This window comes from Hypanus sabinus, chromosome 7 (genome assembly GCF_030144855.1).
Source record: "Hypanus sabinus isolate sHypSab1 chromosome 7, sHypSab1.hap1, whole genome shotgun sequence".
NCBI lineage: Eukaryota > Metazoa > Chordata > Chondrichthyes > Myliobatiformes > Dasyatidae > Hypanus > Hypanus sabinus.
The window spans coordinates 1,723,739-1,737,574 of record NC_082712.1 but is presented as its reverse complement, the minus strand read 5'-3'; the positions used below and the strand labels follow the sequence as shown (position 1 = coordinate 1,737,574).

Below are 13,836 nucleotides of genomic sequence, written 5' to 3'. Positions count from 1 at the left end.
TGCTCTCCCCACGGGGTGTACCACCCACTCAGACCCCAGAACCTGTGTTTCTGCTCTCCCCACGGGGTGTACCCCCCACTCAGACCCCAGAACCTGTGTTTCTGCTCTCCCCACGGGGTGTACCCCCCACTCAGACCGCAGAACCTGTGTTTCTGCTCACCACGGGGTGTACCCCCCACTCAGACCCCAGAACCTGTGTTTCTGCTCTCCCCACGGGGTGTACCCCCCACTCAGACCCCAGAACCTGTGTTTCTGCTCTCCCCACGGGGTGTACCCCCCACTCAGACCCCAGAACCTGTGTTTCTGCTCTCCCCACGGGGTGTACCCCCCACTCAGACCCCAGAACCTGTGTTTCTGCTCTCCCCACGGGGTGTACCCCCCACTCAGACCCCAGAACCTGTGTTTCTGCTCTCCCCACGGGGTGTACCCCCCACTCAGACCCCAGAACCTGTGTTTCTGCTCTCCCCACAGGGTGTACCCCCCACTCAGACCCCAGAACCTGTGTTTCTGCTCTCCCCACAGGGTGTACCCCCCACTCAGACCCCAGAACCTGAGTTTCTGCTCTCACCACAGTGTTCCCCCCACTCAGACCCCAGAACCTGTGTTTCTGCTCTCCCCACGGGGTGTACCCCCCACTCAGACCCCAGAACCTGTGTTTCTGCTCTCCCCTCGGGGTGTTCCCCCCACTAAGACCCCAGAACCTGTGTTTCTGCTCTCCCCTCAGGGTGTACCCCCCACTCAGACCGCAGAAGCTGTGTTTCTGCTCTCCCCATGGGGTGTACCCCCCCACTCAGACCCCAGAACCTCTGTTTCTGCTCTCCCCACAGGGTGTTCCCCCCACTAAGACCCCAGAACCTGTGTTTCGGCTCTCCCCTCAGGGTGTACCCACCACTCAGACCCCAGAACCCATGTTTCTGCTCTCCCCACAGGGTGTACCCCCCACTCAGACCGCAGAACCTGTGTTTCTGCTCTCCCCATGGGGTGTACCCCCCCACTCAGACCCCAGAACCTCTGTTTCTGCTCTCCCCACAGGGTGTTCCCCCCACTAAGACCCCAGAACCTGTGTTTCTGCTCTCCCCACGGGGTGTACCCCCCACTCAGACCCCAGAACCTCTGTTTCTGCTCTCCCCACAGGGTGTTCGCCCCACTAAGACCCCAGAACCTGTGTTTCTGCTCTCCCCTCAGGGTGTACCCACCACTCAGACCCCAGAACCCATGTTTCTGCTCTCCCCACAGTGTTCCCCCCACTCAGACCCCAGAACCTGTGTTTCTGCTCTCCCCACGGGGTGTACCCCCCACTCAGACCCCAGAACCTGTGTTTCTGCTCTCCCCATGGGGTGTACCCCCCACTCAGACCCCAGAACCTGTGTTTCTGCTCTCCCCTCGGGGTGTTCCCCCCACTAAGACCCCAGAACCTGTGTTTCTGCTCTCCCCTCAGGGTGTACCCACCACTCAGACCCCAGAACCCATGTTTCTGCTCTCCCCACAGGGTGTACCCCCCACTCAGACCGCAGAACCTGTGTTTCTGCTCTCCCCACAGTGTTCCCCCCACTCAGACCCCAGAACCTGTGTTTCTGCTCTCCCCACGGGGTGTACCCCCCACTCAGACCCCAGAACCTGTGTTTCTGCTCTCCCCTCGGGGTGTTCCCCCCACTAAGACCCCAGAACCTGTGTTTCTGCTCTCCCCTCAGGGTGTACCCCCCACTCAGACCGCAGAAGCTGTGTTTCTGCTCTCCCCATGGGGTGTACTCCCCCACTCAGACCCCAGAACCTCTGTTTCTGCTCTCCCCACAGGGTGTTACCCCCACTAAGACCCCAGAACCTGTGTTTCGGCTCTCCCCTCAGGGTGTACCCACCACTCAGACCCCAGAACCCATGTTTCTGCTCTCCCCACAGGGTGTACCCCCCACTCAGACCGCAGAACCTGTGTTTCTGCTCTCCCCACAGGGTGTTCCCCCCACTAAGACCGCAGAACCTGTGTTTCTGCTCTCCCCACGGGGTGTACCCCCCACTCAGTCCCCAGAACCTGTGTTTCTGCTCTCCCCACAGGGTGTTCCCCCCACTCAGACCCCAGAACCTGTGTTTCTGCTCTCCCCACAGTGTTCCCCCCACTCAGACCCCAGAACCTGTGTTTCTGCTCTCCCCACAGTGTTCCCCCCACTCAAACCCCAGAACCTGTGTTTCTGCTCTCCCCACAGGGCGTACCCACCACTCAGACCCCAGAACCTGAGTTTCTGCTCTCCCCACGGGGTGTACCCCCCACTCAGACCCCAGAACCTCTGTTTCTGCTCTCCCCACAGGGTGTACCCCCCACTCAGACCCCAGAACCTGTGTTTCTGCTCTCCCCACGGGGTGTACCCCCCACTCAGACCCCAGAACCTGTGTTTCTGCTCTCCCCACGGGGTGTACCCCCCACTCAGACCCCAGAACCTGAGTTTCTGCTCTCACCACAGTGTTCCCCCCACTCAGACCCCAGAACCTGTGTTTCTGCTCTCCCCACGGGGTGTACCCCCCACTCAGACCCCAGAACCTGTGTTTCTGCTCTCCCCTCGGGGTGTTCCCCCCACTAAGACCCCAGAACCTGTGTTTCTGCTCTCCCCTCAGGGTGTACCCCCCACTCAGACCGCAGAAGCTGTGTTTCTGCTCTCCCCATGGGGTGTACCCCCCCACTCAGACCCCAGAACCTCTGTTTCTGCTCTCCCCACAGGGTGTTCCCCCCACTAAGACCCCAGAACCTGTGTTTCGGCTCTCCCCTCAGGGTGTACCCACCACTCAGACCCCAGAACCCATGTTTTTGCTCTCCCCACAGGGTGTACCCCCCACTCAGACCGCAGAACCTGTGTTTCTGCTCTCCCCATGGGGTGTACCCCCCCACTCAGACCCCAGAACCTCTGTTTCTGCTCTCCCCACAGGGTGTTCCCCCCACTAAGACCCCAGAACCTGTGTTTCTGCTCTCCCCACGGGGTGTACCCCCCACTCAGACCCCAGAACCTCTGTTTCTGCTCTCCCCACAGGGTGTTCCCCCCACTAAGACCCCAGAACCTGTGTTTCTGCTCTCCCCTCAGGGTGTACCCACCACTCAGACCCCAGAACCCATGTTTCTGCTCTCCCCACAGTGTTCCCCCCACTCAGACCCCAGAACCTGTGTTTCTGCTCTCCCCACGGGGTGTACCCCCCACTCAGACCCCAGAACCTGTGTTTCTGCTCTCCCCTCGGGGTGTTCCCCCCACTAAGACCCCAGAACCTGTGTTTCTGCTCTCCCCTCAGGGTGTACCCACCACTCAGACCCCAGAACCCATGTTTCTGCTCTCCCCACAGGGTGTACCCCCCACTCAGACCGCAGAACCTGTGTTTCTGCTCTCCCCACAGTGTTCCCCCCACTCAGACCCCAGAACCTGTGTTTCTGCTCTCCCCACGGGGTGTACCCCCCACTCAGACCCCAGAACCTGTGTTTCTGCTCTCCCCACGGGGTGTACCCCCCACTCAGACCCCAGAACCTGTGTTTCTGCTCTCCCCTCGGGGTGTTCCCCCCACTAAGACCCCAGAACCTGTGTTTCTGCTCTCCCCTCAGGGTGTACCCCCCACTCAGACCGCAGAAGCTGTGTTTCTGCTCTCCCCATGGGGTGTACCCCCCCACTCAGACCCCAGAACCTCTGTTTCTGCTCTCCCCACAGGGTGTTACCCCCACTAAGACCCCAGAACCTGTGTTTCGACTCTCCCCTCAGGGTGTACCCACCACTCAGACCCCAGAACCCATGTTTCTGCTCTCCCCACAGGGTGTACCCCCCACTCAGACCGCAGAACCTGTGTTTCTGCTCTCCCCATGGGGTGTACCCCCCCCACTCAGACCCCAGAACCTCTGTTTCTGCTCTCCCCACAGGGTGTTCCCCCCACTAAGACCCCAGAACCTGTGTTTCGGCTCTCCCCTCAGGGTGTACCCACCACTCAGACCCCAGAACCCATGTTTCTGCTCTCCCCACGGGGTGTACCCCCCACTCAGACCCCAGAACCTCTGTTTCTGCTCTCCCCACAGGGTGTTCCCCCCACTAAGACCGCAGAACCTGTGTTTCTGCTCTCCCCACGGGGTGTACCCCCCACTCAGTCCCCAGAACCTGTGTTTCTGCTCTCCCCACAGTGTTCCCCCCACTCAGACCCCAGAACCTGTGTTTCTGCTCTCCCCACAGGGTGTACCCCCCCACTCAGACCCCAGAACCTGTGTTTCTGCTCTCCCCACAGTGTTCCCCCCACTCAGACCCCAGAACCTGTGTTTCTGCTCTCCCCACAGTGTTCCCCCCTCTCAAACCCCAGAACCTGTGTTTCTGCTCTCCCCACAGGGCGTACCCCCCACTCAGACCCCAGAACCTGAGTTTCTGCTCTCCCCACGGGGTGTACCCCCCACTCAGACCCCAGAACCTCTGTTTCTGCTCTCCCCACAGGGTGTACCCCCCACTCAGACCCCAGAACCTGTGTTTCTGCTCTCCCCACGGGGTGTACCCCCCACTCAGACCCCAGAACCTGTGTTTCTGCTCTCCCCACGGGGTGTACCCCCCACTCAGACCCCAGAACCTGTGTTTCTGCTCTCCCCACGGGGTGTACCCCCCACTCAGACCCCAGAACCTGTGTTTCTGCTCTCCCCACGGGGTATAACCCCACTCAGACCCCAGAACCTGTGTTTCTGCTCTCCCCACGGGGTGTACCCCCCACTCAGACCCCAGAACCTGTGTTTCTGCTCTCCCCACAGGGTGTTCCCCCCACTAAGACCGCAGAACTATGTGTTTCTGCTCTCCCCACGGGGTGTACCCCCCACTCAGTCCCCAGAACCTGTGTTTCTGCTCTCCCCACAGTGTTCCCCCCACTCAGACCCCAGAACCTGTGTTTCTGCTCTCCCCACAGGGTGTACCCACCGCTCAGACCCCAGAGCCTGTGTTTCTGCTCTCCACACGGGGTGTACCCCCCCACTCAGACCGCAGAACCTCTGTTTCTGCTCTCCCCAGGGGGTGTACCACCCACTCAGACCCCAGAACCTGTGTTTCTGCTCTCACCACAGGGTGTTCCCCCCCCCCCCCCCCACTCAGACCCCAGAATCTGTGTCTACTCTCTCCTCAGTCCTCAGGATGTAATAAAACAATTTTTAATCTTCCCGATCTCTGCCCCACGCTGAGCTGTGTGTTCTATAATGGCTCTGTCTCCCTGGTGTTTCTGTGTGTCTGTAATGGCTCTGTCTCCCTGCTGTTTCTGTGTGTCTGTAATGGCTCTGCCTCCCTGGTGTTGCCGTGTGTCTGTAATGGCTCTGTCTCCCTGGTGTTTCTGTGTGTCTGTAATGGCTCTGTCTCCCTGGTGTTGACCTGTGTCTAATGGCTCTGTCTCCCTGGTGTTTCCGTGTGTTCTGTAATGGCTCTGTCTCCCTGCTGTTTCTGTGTGTCTGTAATGGCTTTGCCTCCCTGGTGTTGCCGTGTGTCTGTAATGGCTCTGTCTCCCTGGTGTTTCTGTGTGTCTGTAATGGCTCTGTCTCCCTGCTGTTTCTGTGTGTCTATAATGGCTCTGTCTCCCTGGTGTTGACGTGTGTCTGTAATGACTCTGTCTCCCTGGTGTTGACGTGTGTCTGTCATGGCTCTGTCTCCCTGGTGTTTCCGTGTGTTCTGTAATGGCTCTGTCTCCCTGGTGTTGACGTGTGTCTAATGGCTCTGTCTCCCTGCTGTTTCTGTGTGTCTGTAATGGCTCTGTCTCCCTGGTGTTGACCTGTGTCTAATGGCTCTGTCTCCCTGGTGTTTCCATGTGTTCTGTAATGGCTCTGTCTCCCTGCTGTTTCTGTGTGTCTGTAATGGCTCTGTTTCCCTGGTGTTGACCTGTGTCTAATGGCTCTGTCTCCCTGGTGTTTCCGTGTGTTCTGTAATGGCTCTGTCTCCCTGGTGTTGACGTGTGTCTAATGGCTCTGTCTCCCTGGTGTTTCTGTGTGTCTGTAATGGCTCTGTCTCCCTGCTGTTTCTGTGTATCTGTAATGGCTCTGCCTCCCTGGTGTTGCCGTGTGTCTGTAATGGCTCTGTCTCCCTGGTGTTGACCTGTGTCTAATGGCTCTGCCTCCCTGGTGTTGCCGTGTGTCTGTAATGGCTCTGTCTCCCTGGTGTTGACCTGTGTCTAATGGCTCTGCCTCCCTGGTGTTGCCGTGTGTCTGTAATGGCTCTGTCTCCCTGGTGTTGACCTGTGTCTAATGGCTCTGTCTCCCTGGTGTTGACGTGTGTCTAATGGCTCTGTCTCCCTGGTGTTGCCGTGTGTCTGTAATGGCTCTGTCTCCCTGGTGTTGACCTGTGTCTAATGGCTCTGTCTCCCTGGTGTTGACGTGTGTCTATTGGCTCTGTCTCCCTGGTGTTGCCGTGTGTCTGTAATGGCTCTGTCTCCCTGGTGTTGACCTGTGTCTAATGGCTCTGTCTCCCTGGTGTTGCCGTGTGTCTGTAATGGCTCTGTCTCCCTGGTGTTGCCGTGTGTCTGTAATGGCTCTGTCTCCCTGGTGTTGACCTGTGTCTAATGGCTCTGTCTCCCTGGTGTTGACGTGTGTCTAATGGCTCTGTCTCCCTGGTGTTTCTGTGTGTCTGTAATGGCTCTGTCTCCCTGGTGTTGACGTGTGTCTAATGGCTCTGTCTCCCTGGTGTTTCCGTGTGTTCTGTAATGGCTCTGTCTCCCTGGTGTTTCTGTGTGTCTGTAATGGCTCTGTCTCCCTGCTGTTTCTGTGTATCTGTAATGGCTCTGCCTCCCTGGTGTTGCCGTGTGTCTGTAATGGCTCTGTCTCCCTGGTGTTGACCTGTGTCTAATGGCTCTGTCTCCCTGGTGTTTCCGTGTGTTCTGTAATGGCTCTGTCTCCCTGCTGTTTCCGTGTGTTCTGTAATGGCTCTGTCTCCCTGGTGTTGACGTGTGTCTGTCATTGCTCTGTCTCCCTGGTGTTTCTGTGTGTTCTGTAATGGCTCTGTCTCCCTGGTGTTGACGTGTGTCTAATGGCTCTGTCTCCCTGGTGTTTCTGTGTGTCTGTAATGGCTCTGTCTCCCTGGTGTTGCCGTGTGTCTGTAATGGCTCTGTCTCCCTGGTGTTGACCTGTGTCTAATGGCTCTGTCTCCCTGGTGTTTCCGTGTGTTCTGTAATGGCTCTGCCTTCCTGGTGTTGCCGTGTGTCTGTCATGGCTCTGTCTCCCTAGTGTTGACGTGTGTCTGTAATGGCTCTGCCTTCCTGGTGTTGACGTGTGTCTGTAATGGCTGTCTCCCTGGTGTTGCCGTGTGTCTGTAATGGCTGTCTCCCTGGTGTTGACGTGTGTCTGTAATGGCTCTGCCTTCCTGGTGTTGACGTGTGTCTGTAATGGCTCTGTCTCCCTGGTGTTTCTGTGTGTCTGTAATGGCTCTGTCTCCCTGCTGTTTCTGTGTGTCTGTAATGGCTCTGCCTCCCTGGTGTTGCCGTGTGTCTGTAATGGCTCTGTCTCCCTGGTGTTTCTGTGTGTCTGTAATGGCTCTGTCTCCCTGCTGTTTCTGTGTGTCTATAATGGCTCTGTCTCCCTGGTGTTGACGTGTGTCTGTAATGGCTCTGTCTCCCTGGTGTTGACGTGTGTCTGTCATGGCTCTGTCTCCCTGGTGTTTCCGTGTGTTCTGTAATGGCTCTGTCTCCCTGGTGTTGACGTGTGTCTAATGGCTCTGTCTCCCTGCTGTTTCTGTGTGTCTGTAATGGCTCTGTCTCCCTGGTGTTGACCTGTGTCTAATGGCTCTGTCTCCCTGGTGTTTCCATGTGTTCTGTAATGGCTCTGTCTCCCTGCTGTTTCTGTGTGTCTGTAATGGCTCTGTCTCCCTGGTGTTTCTGTGTGTCTGTAATGGCTCTGTCTCCCTGGTGTTTCTGTTTGTCTGTAATGGCTCTGTCTCCCTGCTGTTTCTGTGTGTCTGTAATGGCTCTGTCTCCCTGGTGTTGACGTGTGTCTAATGGCTCTGTCTCCCTGGTGTTGACCTGTGTCTAATGGCTCTGTCTCCCTGGTGTTTCTGTGTGTCTGTAATGGCTCTGTCTCCCTGGTGTTGCCGTGTGTCTGTAATGGCTCTGTCTCCCTGGTGTTGACCTGTGTCTAATGGCTCTGTCTCCCTGGTGTTTCCGTGTGTTCTGTAATGGCTCTGCCTTCCTGGTGTTGCCGTGTGTCTGTCATGGCTCTGTCTCCCTAGTGTTGACGTGTGTCTGTAATGGCTCTGCCTTCCTGGTGTTGACGTGTGTCTGTAATGGCTGTCTCCCTGGTGTTGCCGTGTGTCTGTAATGGCTGTCTCCCTGGTGTTGACGTGTGTCTGTAATGGCTCTGCCTTCCTGGTGTTGACGTGTGTCTGTAATGGCTCTGTCTCCCTGGTGTTTCTGTGTGTCTGTAATGGCTCTGTCTCCCTGCTGTTTCTGTGTGTCTGTAATGGCTCTGCCTCCCTGGTGTTGCCGTGTGTCTGTAATGGCTCTGTCTCCCTGGTGTTTCTGTGTGTCTGTAATGGCTCTGTCTCCCTGCTGTTTCTGTGTGTCTATAATGGCTCTGTCTCCCTGGTGTTGACGTGTGTCTGTAATGGCTCTGTCTCCCTGGTGTTGACGTGTGTCTGTCATGGCTCTGTCTCCCTGGTGTTTCCGTGTGTTCTGTAATGGCTCTGTCTCCCTGGTGTTGACGTGTGTCTAATGGCTCTGTCTCCCTGCTGTTTCTGTGTGTCTGTAATGGCTCTGTCTCCCTGGTGTTGACCTGTGTCTAATGGCTCTGTCTCCCTGGTGTTTCCATGTGTTCTGTAATGGCTCTGTCTCCCTGCTGTTTCTGTGTGTCTGTAATGGCTCTGTCTCCCTGGTGTTTCTGTGTGTCTGTAATGGCTCTGTCTCCCTGGTGTTTCTGTTTGTCTGTAATGGCTCTGTCTCCCTGCTGTTTCTGTGTGTCTGTAATGGCTCTGTCTCCCTGGTGTTGACCTGTGTCTAATGGCTCTGTCTCCCTGGTGTTGCCGTGTGTCTGTAATGGCTCTGTCTCCCTGGTGTTGACCTGTGTCTAATGGCTCTGTCTCCCTGGTGTTGACGTGTGTCTAATGGCTCTGTCTTCCTGGTGTTGCCGTGTGTCTGTAATGGCTCTGTCTCCCTGGTGTTGACCTGTGTCTAATGGCTCTGTCTCCCTGGTGTTGACGTGTGTCTAATGGCTCTGTCTCCCTGGTGTTGCCGTGTGTCTGTAATGGCTCTGTCTCCCTGGTGTTGACCTGTGTCTAATGGCTCTGTCTCCCTGGTGTTGCCGTGTGTCTGTAATGGCTCTGTCTCCCTGGTGTTGCCGTGTGTCTGTAATGGCTCTGTCTCCCTGGTGTTGACCTGTGTCTAATGGCTCTGTCTCCCTGGTGTTGACGTGTGTCTAATGGCTCTGTCTCCCTGGTGTTTCTGTGTGTCTGTAATGGCTCTGTCTCCCTGGTGTTGACGTGTGTCTAATGGCTCTGTCTCCCTGGTGTTTCCGTGTGTTCTGTAATGGCTCTGTCTCCCTGGTGTTTCTGTGTGTCTGTAATGGCTCTGTCTCCCTGCTGTTTCTGTGTATCTGTAATGGCTCTGCCTCCCTGGTGTTGCCGTGTGTCTGTAATGGCTCTGTCTCCCTGGTGTTGACCTGTGTCTAATGGCTCTGCCTCCCTGGTGTTGCCGTGTGTCTGTAATGGCTCTGTCTCCCTGGTGTTGACCTGTGTCTAATGGCTCTGTCTCCCTGGTGTTTCCGTGTGTTCTGTAATGGCTCTGTCTCCCTGGTGTTTCCGTGTGTTCTGTAATGGCTCTGTCTCCCTGGTGTTGACGTGTGTCTGTCATGGCTCTGTCTCCCTGGTGTTTCCGTGTGTTCTGTAATGGCTCTGTCTCCCTGGTGTTGACGTGTGTCTAATGGCTCTGTCTCCCTGGTGTTTCTGTGTGTCTGTAATGGCTCTGTCTCCCTGCTGTTTCTGTGTATCTGTAATGGCTCTGCCTCCCTGGTATTGCCGTGTGTCTGTAATGGCTCTGTCTCCCTGGTGTTGACCTGTGTCTAATGGCTCTGTCTCCCTGGTGTTTCCGTGTGTTCTGTAATGGCTCTGCCTTCCTGGTGTTGCCGTGTGTCTGTAATGGCTCTGCCTTCCTGGTGTTGCCGTGTGTCTGTAATGGCTGTCTCCCTGGTGTTGACGTGTGTCTGTAATGGCTCTGCCTTCCTGGTGTTGACGTGTGTCTGTAATGGCTCTGTCTCCCTGGTGTTTCTGTGTGTCTGTAATGGCTCTGTCTCCCTGGTGTTTCTGTGTGTCTGTCATGGCTCTGTCTCCCTGGTGTTGCCGTGTGTTCTGTAATGGCTCTGCCTTCCTGGTGTTGCCGTGTGTCTGTCGTGGCTCTGTCTCCCTAGTGTTTCCGTGTGTTCTGTAATGGCTCTGTCTCCCTGGTGTTGCCGTGTGTTCTGTAATGGCTCTGTCTCCCTAGTGTTGTCGTGTGTCTGTAATGGCTCTGTCTCCCTAGTGTTGTCGTGTGTCTGTAATGGCTCTGTCTCCCTGGTGTTGCCGTGTGTTCTGTAATGGCTCTGCCTTCCTGGTGTTGACGTGTGTCTGTAATGGCTCTGCCTTCCTGGTGTTGACGTGTGTCTGTAATGGCTCTGTCTCCCTGGTGTTGCCGTGTGTTCTGTAATGGCTCTGCCTTCCTGGTGTTGACGTGTGTCTGTAATGGCTCTGCCTTCCTGGTGTTGACGTGTGTCTGTAATGGCTCTGTCTCCCTGGTGTTGCCGTGTGTTCTGTAATGGCTCTGCCTTCCTGGTGTTGACGTGTGTCTGTAATGGCTCTGCCTTCCTGGTGTTGACGTGTGTCTGTAATGGCTCTGTCTCCCTGGTGTTGCCGTGTGTTCTGTAATGGCTCTGCCTTCCTGGTGTTGACGTGTGTCTGTAATGGCTCTGTCTCCCTAGTGTTGTCGTGTGTCTGTAATGGCTCTGCCTTCCTGGTGTTGACGTGTGTCTGTAATGGCTCTGTCTCCCTAGTGTTGACGTGTGTCTGTAATGGCTCTGCCTTCCTGGTGTTGACGTGTGTCTGTAATGGCTCTGTCTCCCTGGTGTTGCCGTGTGTTCTGTAATGGCTCTGCCTTCCTGGTGTTGACGTGTGTCTGTAATGGCTCTGTCTCCCTAGTGTTGTCATGTGTCTGTAATGGCTCTGTCTCCCTGGTGTTGCCGTGTGTCTGTAATGGCTGTCTCCCTGGTGTTGACGTGTGTCTGTAATGGCTGTCTCCCTGGTGTTGACGTGTGTCTGTAATGGCTCTGTCTCCCTGGTGTTGCCGTGTGTCTGTAATGGCTGTCTCCCTGGTGTTGCCGTGTGTCTGTAATGGCTGTCTCCCTGGCTATCACTAAGTGCTGACTGCTGTCTTTGTAGGTCTCTGGGACACCTGTGTCTTCCACTGAAGTACACTCACTGCTTTTCTGATGCACTCAGGAAGCTTCAACAGGGAGAGTTCAGGTGAGGTGGGCTTTAGTGCACAAAGTTGGCCTTGACACAGTCCCTTGTGCTTGGTTGATTCAGAAGATAAAAGTTCATGAACTGCATTGTGTTTATCTGCGGCTGCACGAGCGACTGATGAGGAACTACTGCATACTTGCTCTTGCAGAAATGTGGCTCCAGAAAGGAAAAACTATGAGTCCTCAAGGGAATTTAGAGAGCTGGGTAGAAACCTGAGAAGCAGGATGATCTGTTAAATTAACGCGTGGCTGAGAAGCTGGTGCAGGCAGCAGAGCTTCAGGTTCTCGGATCATTGGGATCTCTTCTGGGGGCGAATGACCTGTTCAAAAGGGACGGCTTGCACCTGAACCCGAGGGGGCCCGATACTCGCGCTGGCGGGTTTGTTAGAGCTGTTGGTGAGGGTTTAAGCTAATTTGGCAGAGGGTGGGTAGTGTAGTGAAGGGACTCAGGATAGGACAAATGGTAAAAAAAGCAAAGATAGCATGCAGTCAGACTGTCAGGGAGGGCAGGAAGATGATTGGACATAATTGCATCCAGCAGGGGTGGGTATCATTGTGTGTTGTATACGAAATAAGGTGGATGGACTTGTTCCAGTATTACAGATTGTCAGGTGTGAAGTTGTGGCCATCACTGAATTATGGCTGAAGGATGGTTGTAGTTGGGAGCTGAATGTCTAAGGTTACTCATTATATCGGAGGGATAGGAAGGTAGGCAGAGGGAATGGTGCGGCTATGCTAGTGAAGAATGTCATCAAATCAGCAGAAAGATGTGACATTGGGTTGGAAGATGTTGAATCCTTGTGGGTTAAGTTAAGAAACTACAAGGGTAAAAGGACCCTGATGGCAGTTATATACAGGCCTCCCAACAGTAGCTGGGATGTGAACTTAAGATTACAACAGGAAATAGAATAGGCACGTCAAAAGGGCAATGTTATGTAGTCACGGGAGATTTCAACATACAAGTCAATTGGGAAAATCAGGTTGGAAATGGATCTCTGGAGAGTGAGTTTGTTGAATGCCTATGAGATAGCTTTTTGAGTTTGTTGTTGAGCCTACTGGGGGGTCAGCTATACTGGACTGGGTGTTATGTAATGAACCGGAGCTCATTAACGAGCTTAAGGTAAAATAACCCTGAGGAGGCAGTGATCACAATATGATTGATTTCAACTTGAAATTTGATAGGGAGCAAGTTAAATTCTGATGGAGCAGTATTTCAGTGGAGTAAAGGAAATTACAGTGATATGAGAGATGAGTTGGCCAAAGTAAATTGGCTTGAGTTTCTGGGAAAAATAAGAAAGGTGCAGGATAGATGTATTCCAAAAACAAAGAAATACTCAAATGGCAAAATAGTACAACCGTGGCTGACAAGAGAAGTCAAAGCTAATCGAAAAGCAAAAGAGAGGGCATACAACAAAGCAAAAATTAGTGGGAAAACAGGGGATTGGGAAGTTAGAAGGGAAAAGATGAAATATGAAAGCAAGCTAGTAAACAATATCAAAATGGATAGTAAAAGTCCACTGTGATCAGACAGACAGACATACTTTATTGATCCCGAGGGAAATTGGGTTTTGTTACAGCCGCACCAACCAAGAATAGTGAAGAAATATAGCAATATAAAACCATAAATAATTAAATAATAATATGTTAATCATGCCAAGTGGAATTAAGTCCAGGACCAGCCTATTGGCTCAGGGTGTCTGACACTCCGAGGGAGGAGTTGTAAAGTTTGATGGCCACAGGCAGGAATGACTTCCTATGATGCTCAGTGTTAAATCTCAGTGGAATGAGTATCTGGCTGAATGTACTCCTGTGCCTAACCAGTCCATTATGGAGTGGATAGGAGTCATTGTCCAAGATGGCATGCAACTTGGACAGCATCCTCTTTTCAGACACCACCGTCAAAGAGTCCAGCTCCACCCCCACAACATCACTGGCCTTAGGAATGAGCTTGTAGATTCTGTTGGTGTCTGCTACCCTCAGCCTGCTGCCCTAGCACACAACAGCAAACACGATAGCACTGGCCACCACAGCCTCGTAGAACATCCTCAGCATCGTCTGGCAGATGTTAAAGGACCTCAGTCTCCTCAGGAAATAGAGACGGCTCTGCCCCTTGTAGACAGCCGCAGTGTTCTTTGACCAGTCCAGTTTATTGTCCATTCGTATCCCCAGGTATTTGTAATCCTCCACCATATCCACACTGACCCCTTGGATGGAAACGGGTCACCGGTGCCTTAGCCCTCCTCAGGTCCACCACCAGCTCCTTAGTCTTAGACTGAAAGATGCCAGTAAATGGAATTGGTATTAATGGAGATCTTGTCTTAAGAGGATAAGCTGAGTGAGCTAAGGCTTTTTTCTTTGAAGTAAAAAGGGATGAGAAATGACTTGATCAGTGTGTACAAGAT

General features: G+C 54.0%; 1 protein-coding gene across 1 annotated transcript in view; it reads left to right on the top strand.

Moving 5' to 3' along the window:
* The window catches only part of nadk2 (NAD kinase 2, mitochondrial), a 57,493-nt gene that overhangs the window by 32,720 nt on the left and 10,937 nt on the right, over positions 1-13,836 (top strand). The window contains exon 5 of the mRNA XM_059974045.1: positions 11,352-11,435. Coding sequence (XP_059830028.1) covers positions 11,352-11,435 — 84 coding nt within the window. The remainder of the gene's footprint in view (positions 1-11,351; positions 11,436-13,836) is intronic.